The sequence below is a fragment of the Lissotriton helveticus genome, chromosome 12 (assembly GCF_964261635.1).
Source record: "Lissotriton helveticus chromosome 12, aLisHel1.1, whole genome shotgun sequence".
Lineage (NCBI taxonomy): Eukaryota > Metazoa > Chordata > Amphibia > Caudata > Salamandridae > Lissotriton > Lissotriton helveticus.
The window spans coordinates 812,464,623-812,486,497 of record NC_136073.1 but is presented as its reverse complement, the minus strand read 5'-3'; the positions used below and the strand labels follow the sequence as shown (position 1 = coordinate 812,486,497).

General features: G+C 42.3%; 1 protein-coding gene across 1 annotated transcript in view; it reads left to right on the top strand.

The window, feature by feature from the left end:
• Positions 1-21,875, top strand: part of SLC50A1 (solute carrier family 50 member 1) — a 50,113-nt gene that overhangs the window by 5,692 nt on the left and 22,546 nt on the right. Inside the window, exon 2 of the mRNA XM_078670575.1 lies at positions 1,333-1,410. Coding sequence (XP_078526701.1) covers positions 1,333-1,410 — 78 coding nt within the window. The remainder of the gene's footprint in view (positions 1-1,332; positions 1,411-21,875) is intronic.

Genomic DNA, 21,875 nt, shown 5'->3' with positions numbered 1-21,875 from the left:
AAGCACCTACCACCCCAGAAGGATCTCTTGGTATTGGTCTTAAGAACTTCTTAGCCAAACAAATAAGGCTTCAGATTTTTCTTAAAGTCCAGAAGCATGCACAAGCAACTGATTTCTAGGTTCAGGGAGATTTGTATGGGATAATGTTTAAGAGGTAATCAAAATAGATTTTAGTGTGTTGTTTGAGCTTTTTTAGGCCATGTATTGCTGGGCCTATATTGCACTAGTTACCATCAATTACTTTACTCCCTTATTTGTCTGTGAAACAGGGGGCATGTCAATCTTACTTGATGATGGGAAAGGGATTAGGCCCAGCATTACATCTTGCGGCATCAAACAACAAGAACAATCACCCACGAATTATTGAAGTTTACTGATTCTCCTAACATAAGAACACAATGATAATACTTATTCACAACTCTACATTAATCTTAAAATTCTTTGAAAAGTCACCCCCGGTTCACCTTATGAGCTGTGATGCTATACCAATTAGATATTGCACACTATATAAATGCTAATAACATAGTGTATGATTATATCCTAGCGAGTAGACTTTATAGTTCAAAACTCTTAGACAGTCCATCAAATTGCTGCTTAGACTATTTTATTGTATACCTTAGACTTGTATGTTAGAACTGTGATCATTCGAACACTTTAGGGCCATCTAGAATTGTGTATCTATTTGACCACTTCACATGTTGATTACCAGTTCTGTTGATCATACTTACTAATGTACAGTGCTCTGAACACTGAATGGTCCAGTCTATGGTTCTCAAGAATAATAATGGTAAAAATAGAACTCTATGTCCCTTTTTAAGAGTGGCCAGGTCTCAGTCATGGTATTTGTCCTTCTCCCTGCTATAACCTGTGGAGTATCTGTAAATCCATGGGAGAGGAGGGATTAAACAAGATTGCAGGATGTAGTCTAAAAGTACCCTCAAATGTGAAGAATTACTGGTTGAATCTGGAGTATCATACATGGTGTGGCTGGTAATTACTCATTTGTACTGGGAGTTTATCCAGACACTTTGTATGGGTGACACTCCAGATAGTTTATCATGGAATTTGTGATACCAGTCAAGCCAGTAACTCATGTTACTGGCCCCATCTGGATATAAACAGAAAATATGATGAGGCCCTAAGTCTGGATCTTACTCGCATCTAAATTCTGATACCAAGACAAATTACCTCAGGTGTATTAGTGTCTTGCATGTTGTCGCTGTAGGAACCACTACCTTGATCGGTGCTTAGGGGTACCAGTTTAATACTCGGTCTTTTGGTACTAGAACATCTAAGGTTTCTCACTGCCTTTTCTTTTCACTTTCTTTTAAGGACGGACCTACGAAAGATGTTTTCTACCAGGAGCGTGGACAACATTCAGTTTCTGCCCTTCCTTACCACCGATTTGAAGTAGGTAGAAGCCACAATGCAAACGCACAATTAATTTGGTGCACAATGAGAGGTTTAATGATCAAAAGCCTACTTGCATGGGTTAATTGAGGGTTGTGTTGGCAAAGGTGATTTGTATGACCTCTTATTTATATTGAACTCCATGTCTCTCTTCCCTGCCTTTCTGTTCTCTCATTGACACTAATCAGTCAAACATTAAAGTCTTTCTACCTCAAGACTAAGATTGCCTTGATAAGTTGCATTTATGTCCTTTTCAAATTCTCTTCTGCTCTTTCTCCTTTTCCACACTCCACTCATAACACCACTATGTAACTCTTTTCTTTCCTTACTGTCCCTTTGAAGTCATGTTTGGAACCTAAAGAAAGGGTCATGGGGCTTGGAAGGGATTCTATCCAAGATATACCAATGTTTTGTGTGTACCACCCTTTCAGGCTGTATCATCACTTTCTTGTGAGCCATTTCGTCTCTATGTCTCATTTGAGAGAGTGGAAGTAAAAGCAGAGAATGACAGTTCAAACGTTGTAGATGCTTTACAAGCAACCAGCCTCTTTTTTTTGTTCAAAAATGTTTAATTTGGTTTAGTAAGCAATGTTATTTAACTGCAAGCTATCTAATAAGCCTATCTTCAATGGCCTACTGATCTACAGCCACCTGGACCGAAAGCAAGTTTTTTGACAGCTTAGGAGATAATTTAGAATCATGTATGCTGTATTCTAATTTTACTATTATAGGTGATTTTAATTTCCGTTTAGAAAATGACAACAATAAAGACTCGGAGCAACTCAATGATATTTTTGTAAGTGGCTTTAGTCTTTCTCGGCAGGTGAACTCCACTACCCATGTAGCAGGTCATACCCTGGTCAGCATTTTCTCCAACAACCCCGACTTAAAGGTTGATGATTTCCTACCTATTACATGGTCAGATCATAAAGCCGTACGTTTTTTTTTTAACTTTATTTTTTCAATTTTGTGATATAACAGTTACATATTAAACCCCCCCCCCCCAATATGGCATCATAAAAACACACATATACCAATCAACAGCCTCATTATGGCACTTTTTGGACATAGGTTACACTTATATATACACTGAGATCCATGAAGCCGTACATTTTACTGTAGAAACTGTCCAGCCCTCCAATGCTACTAAAAAGTGTGTGTAAACGAAGAAAATTCAAGCTTGCAACCAAATTAATAAAACCGACCTTGCAGACATCCTAAACAGATCTTGCCCCACAATTATGAAGAATTCAAACTTAACAGTAGGGATATATTCTTAGTGGATAAGAGTTACAGTCACCAAATTTGCCCCTGTCAAAACTATTAAAAAACACAGAATAAGCCCCTCTGCCCACTGGTCCTCTCCTCAGCTCAAGTAATTAAATGTAAGAGAAAGTATGGAGTTAAAGTTACCTGTGGGAAGAGAAGGCTATATACAATGAATGTATTTAAGACTACAAAAAACTGATTGTTATGGAGAAAGCAAGAAATGTCTAGGAGAACATTTGCTTAGCGAAGAGCTCCAAAAGGGAGCTTTTTAAAACAGTTCAGATTCTTTCTAGGCTTTCATTGAGTTGTACAATGGCTCTCTGTCAACTTTATTTGATCAACTAGCGGAATGTTTAAAGAATAAAGTGAAGGTAATTCATGGCAAATGAAATACTACGGGCAGGCCCTCAGTCCTGGCCAACAAGTATGGTTCTCGAAAAACACACCGTCTGCAGGTTCCCCCCTCACAGAAGAAAGAGTAGTTGAACTTATTTCCCAAACAAAATCAGGGGCTCCTTCTGAACCCTGCCCCCCCCCCAAAAAAAAATTGTCCACAATATAGCAGGGACAGTTGCCCCTCCCATTACTATGCTACTGAACACCATCATTGACTACTGTCTTTTTCCCTTAGAGTGGAAAAAGGCCTCTATACTCCCCTTGTTAAAGAAATTCTCATTAGATCCAAAAGAGGTAAAGAACTATCGTCCTATATCTTGCTTGCCCTTTGGGGCAAAATACTTGAAAAACAAATGAATATTGGACTCTACATTTTTAGAGGAGAATGAAATCTTGGATTTGGCGCAATTTTGGGTTTGGGCGCGCTGGATTTATAATGAGAAAACAGACAGGACAGGCCTCAACGAGATTATAGAATGGAACCGCATCAAACTGTAAATTTGACCTGAATTTTCAGAGTTTGTTTGACCTGTACAACACAACATCGATTATAACTAATGTTACCCGGTGGGGATGAGTGTGGTGGTGGAGTAACATCGGATGGCCCTGCCATACATTCCCTATAGGACACATGGGAGTCATTAGTTATATGGTGAGATGTGAATGCCATTGCTCTACTGACAGCGTTGAGGCATGTAGGGTAGTACACGCGTCTAGACATGTCTGAGCAGCGTGATCTTTCCCCTGAAACACATTTTTCTTGCATTCACTTAACATTAATTCTTTTGAACTCACTGATTTAGAATCCTGCTTTACAAGGAATTGTGTATTGGGTTTTTATACAGTATATTCCACTACATCCATTTTCCGGTGGGTTATTTGTATATTAAACCATCAATGTTTGGACTCTTTGAAATTCCTGTGAGGACGCAGCTTATCTCTACATATGTAGGCACATAGGTATGTTTGCTACTGTTGACTAGGCTAAGATGGCCGCCACGGAGTATTGTCAACACGTGGTACGCCCTGAGGGGCGTGGTCCCGCCGGCACCGTGTACTTGTAGACTCGATGGTTTGATCTTCCGGACGGCTGAGGAAAGGCGTCTTCCTGGCACGTCACGGTGAGAGGAGGCCCATGAGAGATCCGGACAGGGAAGTAATATGGCTATGAGGAGTGTGTGGTGTGTGGGTCGTAGATGACGCTAACGCTGTGAAGTAGCATATTATTTCGAAGCGGTGGGCACTGTATTTAACTTTGGTGCAGTGGTGTCTACATTGTAAGGGCATCTTTACCTGTATGGACGTTAGCGTTTTCAGACCGCCACAAGAGGGATTTGATATATGTGCCATGGCAGTGGTCATAACATCAGACAAAGACTTGCCGTGGATAGGGCACCAGTACAGCAACTAGCGGTGTGTATTGGTGCAAGCCATTAGACAGCAAAACAATATCCCATACAAATCCATGTACTTAATCGCTTTTTACAGATTCTATACTGGAGCAATAAGGAACACACTTACGTGGGAAGTGTCTGTTACCTTTGAAGAAACAGGAGCGGCCGGTATGAGTGGCTTGGCTGCCCCCTGGTAATACTTTACACCTCACAGTTTACCTTTTTCAGTGCATCCAGTATGCGTTTCTTGCCTGGCTTAGGTCTACATGTTTTTAATAGGTTCTTTCACCTGTTCTCTCTTGGCAGCACGCTATAGAACTAGTGTCCAAAATAGTGAAGTGACAGCTCCCGAGTGCAGCCCTGAGGAAACTGCTTTAATGCAACATAGCAGTGAAACATGTCGGCACTGGCAGCAGGTTGTGGTAGGCATGATTAACTACCAGCCTTTTTAAACAGCACACAATCACCGCCCTATGAATAAAATTGGGTAAGGGACGGATCCTTGTGTGTTTTTATGCACTCCGTTATTATTATTATTATTTTTTGTGTATGTGTTGGTCACTAGCAGATATTTCTGCGCCTTCACTAGTTTGTCACTGTATATGTTGTTTGTTTTGGACACCTCTTTCCTTTCCACTTATTTTTCTTTAAGACGCAAGTGACAACCGATGATGAGACAGGGGCCTGTCTGGAAATTATATACCAGTTACCCCGATGGTGGTGTTTCCGTGAGGTGTCATTTGCGTCTTTCACATTTTTTGCTCTATTAGGAGCAGTGTCCAACGCAGGGAGTGGATTTATGGGTGACCATTGATATTCTGGTGCACCGTACGTGTGGGTTCTTGTGTGTTGCCCGGGAGAACAGGTTTTTATACGTTGGCGGAGAACAGTGCATTGTTTCTCTTATAAAACAGATAAGAGAGTGGTGGGGAGTGGGACTTTTTGAACACCCCCCCTTGAGTCACTGATATAGACGTACGCCGCTGGAGTGGGTCTTTTTCTTTTTGTTGTTTTGTCAATTTTGGGTGAAACCAAATCGCAGCACCGAGTCTGCTCTGGTTGTACCAACAGAGTAGTTGCAAAGTGTCGTGGATAAGGGTATGAAGGCAGTGATGATCTTGTTGGATCTATCGGCAGCGTTTGACACCGTAAACCATGCAGTCATGATGGAACGCTTGGCAGAAATTTGAATCGGAGGCTCAGCTCTTGTGCTGTTCCGCTCTTGTCTCTCTGATACAGATCAGTAGGTTTCCCATGGAGACTTTATCCAAATCCTTTTCACTGCCAGGTGGGGTCCCCCAGGGCTCATCATTGAGTCCTACTCTTCTTAATATTTATGTGGCGCCCTAGACAGAACTGAACCGCTCTATTTGTTTTGCCCTGGTGGTGTATGTAGATGATACACAAATTGTTGTATTCATCTCAATTGATGTTGATGAGACTGCACAGCGCTTTACCACCTTTACGGGTGCTATTGGTTAGCCCTATGTTGAATTCGGACAAAATTGAGGTTCTCATCTTTGATAAGGACCTTTCCTTCAGGTATCAGTCTTTGGGGCCTCGGATGCTTGGTTTTCTTCCAACTCCGGTACCCTCGATTAGGAATATGGGAATTATTTTTGACCCTGATTTGTTCTTCAATGCAAAGACCACCTGACATCTTCCTGTTTTTTTTCTGTTTCACACAAAAAGGAAAATTCTCCTTTACATCCCATACGAACTTCAAAAATCAGTGGTTACTGCCTTGGTGTTGTCAGGGCTGGACTATTGCAATGCCCTATATGTAGGCATTCACCAACGCTCTCTGAAGAACCTTCAATGCCTACAGAATGCAGTGGCTCAACTTCTAAAGAAAATTCCCACGTTCAAGCCCAATTTCCAGGGCATTACGGAAGCTCCAGTGGCTCTCTATGAAGAAAAGAGTCCTGTTCAAGGTTTTATTCCTGGCACATAGGACTCTGTACGGTGAAGGCCCAGCAAATGTGGAAAAAATCCTTTCTTGGTATAACCCCAGAAGAAACTTGCAGTCAAATAACTCTAAGACAGTCCAATGTCTGCAAAATCAGAAGAAATAAATGGGGAGGTAAGAACTTTAGCCACACTACAGCACAACTTTGGAATAACCTACTTGAATACATCAGAGGCCAGTCCAATCTATTCAGTTTCAGGAGGAAACATCTTAAAACCTGGTTATTCTCCTGTCCTGTGTGAACAGCTATAAGCATTTTAATAAACTTGAACTTCTCCTGTTGCTGTGATTAGTTATACGCCATATGAGGCAGCAATCCTTAGCCAAGATGTGCCCTATGTAGCAGACATAAGCACCAAGATGCCCACTGCTTTTCGCGCGTTATATAAACTTTTCAATATCAATGTCAAAATCGATGAGCCGTACATAGAATACTGAGAAGGGAGGGGTCCCAATGTAGGATTAAACTAATCGTCACAAATTAAATAATAATGATACTGCAATTACTGAGTCTACAATGTTTTATTCACACAGTAGACACAACCAGGATATAGTATCCCACATTAATCGTATGTAAAACGGTTGATCAGTGCCCAGGAGGAAGGGGGGTAGTGGGTGAGGATGGTGCAGGTAGGGTAAAGTGACCATAAAAGCAGAGAAAAATCAGACGCATTTACACATTAATTAGAATGCACAGAACATCATAAATCATAATATTTGCTTAGAGAATCGCATGCCCCATGTAGTACATAAATGTCACAGTTGCGGAGAAAGGGCTGGAATGCAGAGAGGAGTAGTCGACGTTTCGACCCACAGATGTGCAGGATTAGTTGAAACCCTTGCGGTGGGGTCTTCATCAGGATGGGGTGGGACTAACAATCTATTAATATCAATAATGATTGTGGGTTATTAAACCAATTTCAAATGAGACCCACTGTTCAAGTAATTTAGTTATGCACACATCGTTAATGGGGGCTGGGGGGAGCATACCTATTTGTTCGGTGCTCTCCATGTCCGTTATAACTTTAGGAAGCCTTCATGCGAGGATATTGATTGCCTGAGGGGTATACACAAAGTATTTTGTGTGTATTAGTTCATGAGCTAGGGTGGTAGCAGGAATCTTATCCTAACAATCGGTGAAACCATTACATATGGTGAAAACTTACGTCTTCGTAACAAACAATGTCCAGTACGGCGGGAATCAAAATGGCCCGGGGACGTTGGGCACTGGATACTCAGAAAGTGATCTATTAACCAAAAACGGGGACCAAGTTAATAGAAACATAGAAACCAGCGTGGTACCATCAAATGAATACCAACGGTTATGTCTTACCGGGAAATGAAGTGCGAGTTCAGATCGTCCCCCAAATTTGTTAAGTGGTGCGGCGAATGAATCAGCAGAAACCCGCTGGGGAGAAAAGGGACCATTGTAATAACACTGTATTAGTTCAGTGGCAAAAAATAGGGAAGGATCTTAACAACCGCTGGGCTAGCGTGCACTCTTACCGTGGACAGGAGTGATACCGGCGTGGTCACGGTCGGATCTGTAATGGCAGACCGACTTCCTATTTGGTTGGTAGTCAGGGAAATGGAGTCATGTGACCCGGGGTGCCTGATGCCATGGTAGAAAGACTTAAAGTCAAATGGAATGCCGAGGTTATGCGATATATTGATAGTTAGTTACATAGCGGTGATCCGGCTAGTATCCATAAAAATTACAAGGTTGAAGTACAGTTTGGAAGAGGGAATTATAAGGAGTTGCAGAGGCCCATCAGATTATATTTAGAGGGCAATTACATAACATTCAATGGTACTGCGCTAGTTCAGCGTTACTCGGCTGGTGTTACAAGACAATTACTGTATGGTAAACAATTGAAATCTGTCGTAATGATAATCGTGCAAAACCACTTTATAGAATTTTTTTTTTCATCAAATCATTATATGTTGATACATTGAGAAACAGTCGACATCGGTATCTGTCATATATTGTAACAGTCACTGAATTGTATTGTAAGAGGACAGAATCATAGCATGCATCAAAACTGCACATAATCAGCGTTAATAGACTGGAGTTATAAGACACATTCTGTGTGGTACACATTCGCGATCTGTCTCAGTAATAATCATACTCCACCATTATTTAGTAAACACGAATGGACATATTTTGTTATAATAGGAAAACAATGGAAAGTCCATCAAATGGTGTACCTGTCACAAGACGGTAAAACCAGATAGACTAAGTGCATAGTTGGCAATACTGATATTGGGGTGGTGGTGTGTTGCCAGAAACCTATAACTGTTACAATGAATATTATTCTGTTATATGACATGACTGGGCATGGAGGCAGGTACCAAGTTACAGAAAACCACAGATAGCTGTTGATGATAGATGTCTAGATTTCAGATCACGGAAGGGTGGCTAACTGGGAGAATGAATTGTCATGTTCATTGAGACCAGACTGTATCGAATTATAGAAAAACATCCACTTTAGCTCACGAGTGTTGAGAATAGTGGTAATGTTACCACCACGGGGACCTAACACCGCTTTTTCGAGTATCACCCACCGGAGGCTCTCAGGTGGGTGGGAGGCTAATCTAAAGTGGTCTACAAGAGGCGCGCCATGTACCTCGCATCTGATCCTACTCATATGCTGAAGGATCCGCATTTTAGCCTTTTGCTGTGTTTGGCCAATGTAAATTAAGTCACAGGGGCAGACTATAGCATAAATAATGTTCGAGGTATTGCAGTTGCTGAATGATTTTAGCAAGACCTTCCGTTGTTTATGTTGAAATTCCTTTGTCTGCACCGTGGTGTCACAAGCCTTACAATTGCCACATCTGAAATGGCCAATTGTCGGTGGAAGATTCCACAGTGTGGTTAGAGTGGGTGTTTCAGGGGTGGGCAGGAGAGAACGTACCACAAAGTCTTTGACACTTTTCGCTTTTCTGAAAGCGTGTAGCGGAGTTCCATCTTGGTTGATATCGTCTGATATCAGTTTCCAATGTTGGTTTATGATGCGTTTGATTCTGTTGCTCTTTGTCGAGAAAGTTGTGACACAAAAATTCGGTCTTGTTGTTGGGTGGCATGATCTTTTTGAGTCAATAGTTGTTCACGCGGGTAGAACCAAGCGCGCTTACGTGCTTTACTTATCAGTCTTCTGGGATAACCGCGTTGTTGAAGGCGATTGGATAGGTCCTCAGATTGTTCTAGGTAGTGTTCTTTACTGGAACAGTTACGACGGATTCGTAAGTACTGTCCAAACGGCAGATTATCGCGCAGGGCTCGAGGATGATGACTACTGTACTGTAGTAGGGAGTTCCTCTCGGCAGGTTTACGATATAATGTCGTGAGTAGGATGCCTTGGTCCTCATAGATAGTGATGTCAAGAAAGTCAACAGTTCGGTTGTTGGATTCGATGGTAAATTGAAGATGAGGTTGTTGTTGATTAAGCCATGTATGAAAGGATGATAATTCTGTTGGTTCGCCGTTCCAGATTATTAAAATATCATCGATATATCTCATCCAGAGATATACATGGTCTCTGAATGGGTTGTGCCCACATAGGACAGTGTCTTCTTCAAAAGCTGCCATATAGAGAATGGCTACATCCGGGGCGAAGGGAGCCCCCATCGCCACCCCTTTGATCTGCAGGAAAAACTTGTTTCTAAACATGAAGAAGTTTTTAGTCATTGCTATCCGGAGCAGAGCGATGATGAACTCTGTCGGTACTTGTACAGGTGCTGGTCTTTTTTGTAAACACCGCGTTATCACTACAAGTGCTTCCTCTTGAGGGATGCAGGAGTACAAGGAGACTACATCACAGGTGGCAAGAATTTGATGTTGGCAATCAAACGGAAGATTTTCAATGATGTTGATCGTGTGGAGAGTATCTCTGAGATAAGTCTGTGTTGCTTCAGCCAGGGGTTTAAGAAAGAAATCAATGTATCTACCCAAGGGTTCGAGGATGGAGCCGCATCCAGATACGATAGGACGCCCAGGTGGATCCACCATGTTTTTGTGGATCTTGGGGAGAGTGTAGATCGTAGCCAGGCGTGGGCATTGCTGGTTCAAATAGTCAAACTCATGTTTGGACAGAAAACCTTGATCATATCCTTCTTTAGTTAATTCCAGGATTTCTAGAGCTATGGCTTTCGACGGATCGGATCTGAGTTGTTTGTAACTAATACCATCCAATAATTGTCGATTAATCTCAGATTCATACTTTGAGACATCTTGGATCACGATGGCGCCACCTTTGTCAGCCATCGTGGTCCACTGTAGCCCTCAGCAGCAAATAGAAAGCCTATAATGGGCCAAGCCTGGGATAAAGATTCATGCCGGTTACATATTCGGGTCATGTGGGTGCGGAGAGGATTACAGGCCACCTTTATTCCTTTGCCATTGAGACATTTTATCATACATATGGCATGCATTAATTTGGAGACACAAAATAACTGGGCTTAAGAGATAAGAAAGACACCACCTGTTTGGTTCAGCTTGAAGATTGGCCTACGTTTTTGCATATTCACATATTAGTATAACTGGGTAGATAACCTCTGAACCATATGTGCCAACATCATGTGTGGTGAATTCAAAATAGTTGGCTTGTAGAGTTTTTGCCCCCAATGTTCCCCCACCACACACTTTTGAATTGGCTTGAAATTTATCCCACCAAAGACCATACTCCTCCGCATACTCACTTCTCTAGTGTTGCCAGCACTAAAATGCCTAGAGGCCAAACGGCAACACCTTTTACATATCTACAGTTTAACCTGCCAATGGTCCTACACGTTTTCCCCCAACATTCCGGGCAAGTTGGTGGATTCAGAGAATTCCTTGGTATCTCACAGCCCAACAGCCCTAATGCCCCTGTAGAACACCTCAACCAACCACTGATCTTTTAGGACAAACCTGTCTACACATAGATACAACATTCTGCTTTGAAAGACCTTGACTCATTCGTAAAATGATCTTCATTTTTGTATTTTACTCTGACTATATTTGATAGATTTGAGGAGAGAAAGCTTATCTCCTGATATGCAATCCGCCACAAATCTACGTAACTTTGAAGGGTAGAAGAAAGTGGAACCTACTTTCATCTTTTTTCTGCCTTTTGACCATCTCTCACAACTACCGTACTGTAGTGTCTTGCGATATTTTATGCTTGAACCCTATTGGCTCCTAACGAACTCCGTAGAGATGTGATGTAGGTGTCGGAGCGCAATGCCATGAAAGCTTGTTTTAGAAGTTGGGTTTGTAGTTACACGCAGAAGAATAATGACGTATAATACTAAGCTCCTTGTGTCGCGTAGTTGTTGGCAGGTACTCAGGCTCGGAAGCGAATGGTGCCGAGATAGGGGATAAGTAACCCGAAGAATGACTGCTATGCTAGAGAGTTTGCTGTGGTCCAAGTAAACTGTTCGTGTGTGCCACATGTGTTGCTGTCAAAGAACGGATTCAACCCTTCATGCACGTGGAGTCAAAGCTCAACTGCAGTCGCTGTAAAGCAAGTGAAGACAACGGAAGCGCTGTAAACAATCTACACGTTGATGGTCGGGCGAGAGCCTGTTCGTCAAGCCATACATGGAAGGTGTCTCACTGCCACGCAAGAATAAAATTGTACATTTTAAGGAGTTTTAACGCTGAATGCAGATTCAAACTTGTTTATGAAGTGCAGCCGCAGATAATCCTAACTTGCAAGATAATGCTGCAAACAGAAGTGCTGCAAGGTGGAGATCAACCAGGTGTTAGAAAATGCAAATTGACATTTAGAAGAAAATAATTACATGACTTACTGAATACAGTAAAGCGAGTCATCATATTAGAGCTCTTGGTGAAGTTGGCTCAAGGAGAAATGTTCAGGGTTGTGCTTATGGAGCCATCCATACCTGAAGCAGTTAATTCACAAAGTTGCAGAGTGGGGCTCAGAACAACTTCACAGGTCTTCAGTAAATGAAGAGACAAGAACTACTCTCGGAATAGTGAATATTTTCAGATGACTGCAAAGAAAGTCAAGTTTCCAGCTCTCATTAAAGATGAGTGAGAGGCCGGCATGTCACAGGATCTCACAGATGAGTTGCAGACACAAAGTCACAGGGATCCACCCGAGGTGTCAGTATGTTCCACACTGGTCTACAATGCTGCTGCCCTTTTGAAACCACCATTGCCTTTCGATACTCCAAAAAGCAAAATATTGGCGATAGATGGACTGATGCACTTGAAGAGATTGATAACAAAAATATTATAAAGTATCTCAAAAATCTTGCTGGTGATGGTATGAAAGAAGTCATAAACAAAATGCCGCAAACTGACAAAGAGATTACATAATGTCAGATTAAAGAAACACTGAATCTCAAGTTCAATCCACTATCAAATGTTGATTACGAAAGATACATTTTCAGTCAAGAATGCCAAAAAGTTGATGAAACAATTGATGAATTTTTGGAGAGAGTTGATACACTCATCAAACATCGCAAGCTCAATTAATTTAATGATGAGGAAGTAACGCTACTTGGAGTTATTGATGGATACTTGTCAGATTCATTCAGTCGACGAATGCTTAGAGAAACTATTAGTCTGGAGCGAGTTTTGATGGCGGCCTGAGCTGAGGAGCGTGCTGAAATACAAGCCGCTGACATGGAGGCTGGGGGTGCCCAGAGTCAATTAATCAGGAGTATAAAAAGTAAGCCAAAGCAAACGACTGAAGGACACAAAGTGATTTCTACACATAAAAAAAGTTATGTTTTAGATATGGATTTTCGTTTCCACATGCAGGTAAATGTCCCGCCATTGGACAGATATGTAAAGGCTGTGGGAAAGAGAACCATTTTGTGATGGTTTGTAAAGTGAAGGAAAAAGTAAGTGCATCACGGCACAAGTACAAAATTTCCGCCACGACGTTCCAAAGGCAGTGTTCGGCACACACCCACGAGACTCTGCAGCGACATCAGTTGAGGCAAATCGACACTAAAAGTTGATTGTCATCTAAATCATCATCAAATAGCTTTTCCGCCTCACTATCAAGTGAAAGTGAGGATAACGGTTGAGCCATGTTGATGTTTACCTCAGAGAAACATGTACATGTCAGTCTGGCTGCATGTGAAGAAAAATGTCAGTCAAAGAGAAGTTGACATACCAAAGTCATACAAACACTGTCTGAAAATGACAATAAAAATAAAAGATTGTTCAATACCTTTCACCATCCACAATGGTGCATCGCTAAACATAATGCCCAAAGAGAAATACAATAAATTATATCCATTACCTTGACTTTAGGTATGGAAAACCAAAGTGTATACCTGGGCTGCTTTAAAGCCCTTAAAAAGTCACGGATCATTTGTGGTGACACTGAAACCCATGAAAGGGAAAGCACCCATCCATGTGCTTCAGGGTACAGCAGCAATATGCTGATATGGGACTGATTTCTGTGAATTACAATATATATGCTCACCACAAAATAGGAAGTCAGTTTCCGTAATTGTTTCATTGTTTGGGGACGCTTAAGACTACAAAAGAAAAGTTACATATTAATGACGATTTTATAAGGCAGATATACTCACAGGCAACTGCATGTGTTCACTATGGAAGGGAGGGGGAGTGTATCAGACCTTTTGAGATTGAGCAGGGCGTTAGACTGTGCTGCGTCCATGCAACATTCCTGTTTTCTCTTTATACGAAAGCAGAGTGGAAGCAGTTCTGACGGGGTCTGTTAAAGATGTTCCATACATTGATTCAGACCCTCTCCCTATACTCCTTCATGCTGATGATGCAGTGCTTATAGCTAGAACTGGCCAAGCAATGCAGAGATTCATAGAGGAGTATACTAGCTTCATGGATAGTTTGGACCGCCACGTAAACAAAGAAAAGTCCTATGTACTTGTTGCTGGTGAACGGCCAAACAAACTTCAAGCTTTCCACATAGACATGCACCGGTTGAGGTGGCGGAAACATTCCCATACGTGGGTTTTTTTTTTCTTGACGGGAAGTATACATAAAAAAATATGGTGTCAAATAGCCCTCTTATTAGAAAAAAGTATAGTGGCCATCTTAACATTCATGAAGAGGTTGGGGTTGAAACCCATCCCCAGAATACTAAGTGTGTACGCAGCTATAGCCGTCACTAGGGCTACGCATGGGGCGGCGTTATGGAAAATGGCCGATATTGACTACCTTCAGCATATCGAGGATGCGTTTATTAAAAATGTGTTATCTCTGCCCCGTAGCTGCTCAAACCTCTTATTCCTCAGCGAATTGGGTGTATCTTATATTTCTGATACTGTTCGTCATGCGCCAATTTTACTGTGGCATTCGATATTGAGGAGGGAGACTGTAACCTTGAATCAAGCCATATTGAGAGACTGTTTAAAACTGAATTTTGCACACAAAATTCCTTGGCTGTAGTATGTGAAGCGCTTTTTGATAGATTTGGGTTTATGTGAAGAATTTGAGGCCCCACTCGCCTGTTTACATATCACTCAGTCGAGGCTTAAGGAGACCTTTCTGGCAAAGGCCCCTGTAGTTAGAAGGGAGTTAAACAGAGATAAATCCACAGTCAGATTATACCAAATGTCTTCTCCCATCAATCAGGGTGTACAGTCATATTTAGCTTTTGCAAAATTTACAGCATCAATTTATCCTGATATGGTTTTGCCTAAATTATATCCCTTTGATACTCCAGCAAATGCTCATTCATTAAGGGAGCTAACTCTGTGCCCCCGTGATGGGGTGTCAGTGCAGTCAAATTTGCACAGATTACCCCACCTGGATGAAGAAGTGCTGCCTGAAACTCAACTCTGAGAAAACAGAAGTCCTCATCCTTGGCTCCACCCCCTTCGCATGGGAGGACTCTTGGTGGCCCCCCCACCCTTGGAAACCCCCCACCTTACGGACCACGCACAAAACCTCGGCATCATACTAGACTCATCACTCACAATAAACTGCCAGATCAACACCGTAACTTCGGCCTGCTTCAACACCCTCCACATACTCCGAAAAAACGTTAAGATGGATCCCATCCGAATCCAGGAAAACTGTCACACACGCTCTCATCAGTAGCAGACTGGACTACGGCAACGCTCTGTATGCCGGAATCAACAAGAACCTTCTTTGCAAACTCCAGACTGTCCAGAACGCTGCAGCCAGACTGATCCTAGACATCCGACGTCGCAGCCAGACAACCCAACACCGCCGCGAACTCCACTGGCTCCCCATTGAAATAAAGAATAGCCTTCAAACTCCTCACTTGCACATAAAGTCCCTCCACAACACCGGACCAACATAGCTGAACAACCGTTTCTCCTTCAACGCAACCAAAAGACACCTCCGATGAGCTGACCTCTCTCTGGCTGCCGTTCCATGCATCTACAAGAGCAGAACAAGAGGAAAGTCCTTCTTCTACCTCGCAGCCGAGGCCTGGAATAACCTCCCCCCTCCACCAAGCTCCCACACTGCTCCAGTTAAGAAAGGACCTCAAGACCCAGCTCTTCGGATGACTCCAGCACTCAACGGAGCCTCCCCCCTCTCACCCAGTGCCTTGAAACCCTTACGGGTGAGTAGTTGCGCTTTATCAACCCCTGATTGATAGATTGACATATTTATTTTTTTGCTCTTTTTTATAACTTACAGAGGAGAAGATTTATTGTCCTGTTATTGCGTTGATTTTATTTTATACTATGCTGACCTGTATTTTACATTCAACAGCTGGACGATCCTCTGATGTGTCACTCTGTAGCGTCATTCCTATGGGCTTCTTTGAGGAGCAGGTGATCTCATTCGGATTGTATGCAAGAATATGAATTGATAGTTTGACCTGTGTTTTGGAGGGTGAATTGCAATGTCTATGATTATCTGAGTCGATCATGTATTTAACCTAGAATTTAAAAAAAGAAATTAAAACCCAAGGGCCTAATGAGATATTTGAATAGACTTTTGTGATGTTTTTAATTGTATGCACTGGTACATCGCTACTTTTAAGAAGAGTATTATTTTGCACAATTTTTACCTTTTTCTGAGTAGATGACAAAGTCTTCTATTTTTATTCAGTTTTAGTACAGTTCTTAAGGTTGTTTCACTATTATAAAGTACGCTGTGATATGTATTTATGTACTTTTTATGCTACGGAAACGTAGCGAAATAAAGTTCTTTGAATTGACGATGTCAATCCTGTTTCTCTGAGACATAGGCAAGTTGCTTTTCATTTACAAGAAGCTGTTTTATAAGAACTTGAATCGTTACTTAAGCATGACATTATTGAGCGTTCAACTGGTCAGATGCCATGGGTTTCTCCCATAGCGTATTGCCTAAAAAAGACACTGAAGGAGCTGTACGCATATGCGTTGATATGCGGCAAGCAACCAAGGCAATTGGACGAGAACAACATCCAGGTCCACACATTGCTGACATGGTAACGCAATTAATTGGTGCAACGGTCTTCTCGCGCCTTGATTTAAATAAAAGTTATCATCAGTTGGAACTCGAAGAAGATTGCAGGTATATCACAACCTTTTCTGCACAAGTCAGTCTGTTCCGATATGAGACACTCGGTTTTGATGTGTCATCTGCAGCAGAACTTTTTCAAGACACCATAAAACATGTCATTCAGCCGGGTTGTAAATGCATTCAATTATAGCAATGACATTGATTTTCAGAGCTACACAGAAGGAGCATGATAAAGCTCTCAACCAAGAATGTCGTTTACTGACTGATGCAGGCCTGTCTTTGAATGCAGACAAGTGTGAGTTCCACTAGACAAAGTTAAAATTCTTTAGCCATATCTTTTCAGATGGAGATATGACACTGGATCCTGCCAATGTACTTGCTGTGTCAATCAAATGCTGATCCCCACAAGATGTGTCTATGATTTGCTCATTTCTTGTCATTACCAGTTACTGCTCAAGATACATATGAAACTTTGCTACCATAATTGCTTCCTTACGAGAGTTAATGAAGAAAAATGTTTCATTCAAGTGGTCACAAGAATGTGAGGGAAGTTTCAAGAAAATCAAACACGCCATTGAAACTGCTACTGAAATGGCCTATCCAATCAATCCAAAGCTTCATACAGAGGTTGTTGTTGACGCTAGCCCAATTGAGTTAGGCGCTATCCTGACACAGCACAGCAGACACCCACGTGCCTCGAAGGCATATTGTGGCATATGCCAGTAGAGGTTTGTTCCTGACAGAACGTGCTTACTCACAACCTGAGAAAGAAAGTTCGGCTATGGTATGGGCTTGTTAACATTTCCATGCATTCCTGTATGGAATGCCTTTTACGCTGATAACTGATCATCAAACTTTATTGACTATCTTTGGCAATCCAAAAGCCAAGATGCCTCCTCACATTGAACTGTTGGGAGTACGATTACAAGAGTATCAATATACCATTGTTCATCGTCCAGAGAAGGATCAAAACCCTGCTGACTACTTTTTCAGAGTGCCTATACGAGGTCAATGTATTTCATCCAACACGGCTGAAGCCTACATTAATTTAATTGTAACTCCAAATACGCCAGCTGCCATATCGTTAGCCCAGATCATTACTCCCACGAGCCATGAGAGTGACATGCTGAAGTTGAAAGATATCATTATACATCAGTTGTGGAACTCACACACCCGACCTCTCACCAGTGATGGTGAATACCAAGAGAACAAAAATGAACTGTCTATAACTCAGGAAGGAGTTATACTACAAGGGTCGGGAATCCTAATTCCGGAAAATTTAAGACAGAAAATAATTGAAATGGCTCGCAAAGGACAGTATTGTTGCCACCAATAGCACTCTCCAAAATCAAGTTTGGTTTCCATAGTTAGATGAGAGGGTAGAAAAGGAACTCAAGGCCTGTCATTTATGGAGCTGCCTTTCTACAAACATTAGTCAACAGACTCTTACCATGTCAGAAATCCCTAAACATGCATAGGAGAGAATAGCCATCTATTTCTTTGGTCCACTTGATAATGGACATCATCTGATAGTAATTGTGGATGAGTACTCCCGTTTTCCGTTAATAGAGGATCTCTCATCCACAACTCATGAACAAGTCATTGAGAGATTTGATGGCATTTTTGCAACGTGAGGCGTTCCAGCCATTTTGAAGTCTGAGAATTCAAAGATTTCCTAGAGCATCTGAACATAACGTATCAGAAGAGTACACCTTTGTGGCCGCAGGCCAATGGACTTGTTAAGCGTTTTGTGAATATGCTAAAGAAAGCAGTACAGCATGCAACTCTTGAGAGGCTCAGTTTAAAAACTGTTTTGAATTCCACCCTATCGTTCAATTCCTCACTCAACCGCAGGCAAAAGTTCTGCAACTTTGATGATCGGGAGAGCAACGACAATCAAGTTACTTCAGTGGTCCAAAAAAAGAGAAGGAAGTCAGAATACAACTCAGATGAAGGACTTGGTTAATAGGGAAAAATTCCGACAAGAGGCGACATGTAAAGAACATGAGTTTAAGACAAGAGTTCTAGTGATTGCCCACCACTGCGAAGGAGAAAATCTGATGCTCTATATGATGCTGCACCGTTCCACGTTGTGTCCACCAATGGACATATGGTGACTGCCCAGCATCCTGGAAAGTCTGTTACCAAAGACTCTTCTCACTTTTGGCATTTAATTCATCGGTCTTCTGATCAATATGGTGAAAGAAAGACTGAAGCTGAAAACTCAGTGTCTGCTGTTACTTCGTTACCGTCTTCGAAAGTCTCTGACAGTGCAGATGACGGCTTAAAGCACCCCGATCAGGTTGAATAATTAAATCGCCAAGAAGGTGGAGTTGAAGAAATTTAATTGAATATATCTGTTGATTTGCAAAAAAAAGTACTTTTTTATTTAACAGATGCGGAGATGTAATGCGATATTTTTTGATGGCACCTTTTTTGCTCCTAACTGACTCCGTAGAGCTGTGACGTAGGTGTCAGAGTGTAATGCATGAAAGCTTGTTTTAGAATGTTGGGTTCGCAGTACATTCAGCAGAATAATGATGTGTAATTCTAAGCTGCATGTGTGGTACTCATTGGCGGGTACCCAGGCTGGGAAGATACAACACCTATCTGCTGTTGAAGCATGAAGGGCAAGTCCAACAGAGGCAAAAACACACCTACCTGAAAAACACCCGGGGTTAAAATTGCAGATGGTGAAATTCTCCTATGTCCTCTGTTGCTGACCAGTGTCCCCCAGGCTCAGAGCAATTTAGTGTGATCAACCACGAGCTGGCTCCTTTATGGTAAGTACATTCCTTGCATGATGCACATATGACCTTAAACACATGGACCACTAGATTTTGTCGTATATTTCTTTATTAGTCTTGCATTACAATTCAAACAATTGGAAAACCAAGGTCCCTCTTTCATGAGGCTTTCCTGCGGCATGCCAGGAGCCATGTCTCTTTTTTTCCACTAGAATAAGGACCACCACTGGCTCACTGCTTCCCAAGATGCTGCTGTAGATGAGTCTAGTAAGAGTGGTGATGAGGAAGTAATTATGAAATGCTTTGATGGCTCTTTAAACACTGTTAGATTTTGGAAAATCATGCTGTAGGTTTCCCCATCTTGAGAGGGGTGTGGGTGCTGAATTTATCTGTCACATGGATGGGAACCGCATTTGGAGAACCATCTAGGGAATACGCCGTTGACGAACCCTGGAAAGGTGCACCGCTCACAGCGCAGTGTGGCGTGATGTCTGCTAGCTGCACCGCGTACAGTACAACTGCACTTGATGGGGCCTGCTGCTCAGGGTTGGCATGGAACCCACGCAGGTCCTTTTTCTACCGTGTGGCATTACTGGGGCGGTTACATGCGATTACATTACACTTGGGTGGGTACTGGCGCCCTATCCCACAATAGTGCCCCCAAATTAATTTCTGAACAATGGGGGTAACCGCGACATTCTGGGCATGGTTGGACTTAGGAAAAGTCTGACTTGCTTTCCATTCATCTGTTGAAAGTAGGAAATTGCGTAGTTTCTTTTAATGTGAATCCGACTTAAGATAGCATGCCTGACTCTTAAAGCCATACACGACAATACCCCATACTACCTAGCAAATAAACTTGAGCTATCGGGCTCCAGCCAGACCCTCAGAAGTATGTCCACCCTTCTCCTGAAACCTCCAAGATTAAAAAAGAAAAGATCGTACAACTGTGCGTTTACCAGTCTTGCTCCAAGAATTTGCAACTCCTTGCCATCCGAGATCAGATCCAATCCTTCCACTACTTCCTTTAAGAAACTGGTCAGAAGACTACTAATGAACGAACATTAAAGCGTTGATCATGCTCTTGTGATTTTGTTAATAACCAAAATCTAGACGTATTTTCACACATGTTCTATATGTTATGTTTTTATCTTCTTTTGTTCTAGTCCTCGATAGCTCCTTTAACTGCATCAACTGTTGATTTTTGCTCGTTCCCTTTTTGTTAATATTCCTTGATGCACTTGATTCTTTCTATTGAATGATGTTTTACTCGGAGCGCAATAGGGCACCTCTGATACTCCGTACTCTTTATTAGTGAATGTGTTCCCACTGGTTGTAATTTCACTTACCTTCTTTATGTTCTGTATAATTGCTGACGACAATGCTGTACAGCGCCCTGATACCCCTTTGGGTCTTGTTCGCGCTCTATAAAACTTTTCAAATAAATAAATGTGTACTACTAACAGTCTACTCCTCGCCCCTTCAAGATTTTATACCCATGAGAAAGTAAGCGCAGCCTTCGCCACCTAGCAGGTTCAGCTTGGTGCACCTGAGCCTTCTCGATGAAGAGCCAGGCCTCACCAGTCTCAGACCACTCCACTCGTCAACTTAATTCCCTCTCTGCCCAGGGCCCTCTGGGTTAGTGCTGTGACACCAGCCAGTAGCCGAACAAACCTACGCACTACAGGCTGTGGCAAAAGTGACCATTTTATGAATATGTGCAAGATATAGTAAGGGTGTGATGGGTCCTAATGCATGTAAGTAAATGATACTGCCTTGCTTCTGTCATTGGAGTGCATTATATCCACCACTCACCTGGTTCTCTGTGCCACTGCCCCTGTTGCACCTATGATAGCCATGGCCTTTGACATTCGTGTTTAGTTATGACATCTCAAAGTTCTTGGTGAGAAAACATGAGTCTTCGATATGTGTCAAGCATTCTCCACAATTCTAGCCAAAGGAGTACAAGGTGACCTCTTAGGGCTGCGGTTCTTAGCCAGGGGTCTGTGGACCGGCGTGGGCAGGGCTAGCTTTTGGACAGTGCGACTGGTGCAGCCGCACTGGGTGCTGACCTGTGGAGGGGGCGCTGACCTCAGGGGGGTGTTGTGTTTAGCAATAAGCTATGATTGGAGAGTTGAAGGGCACGTTTGCCCAGTGGTAGTGAGAGAATCCTAGGAGGTAGTCACTGGGTGTGGGGGCGCCAACAATTATTGTCGCACAGGGCAGTCACCAGCGCTAGAGCCGGCCCTGGG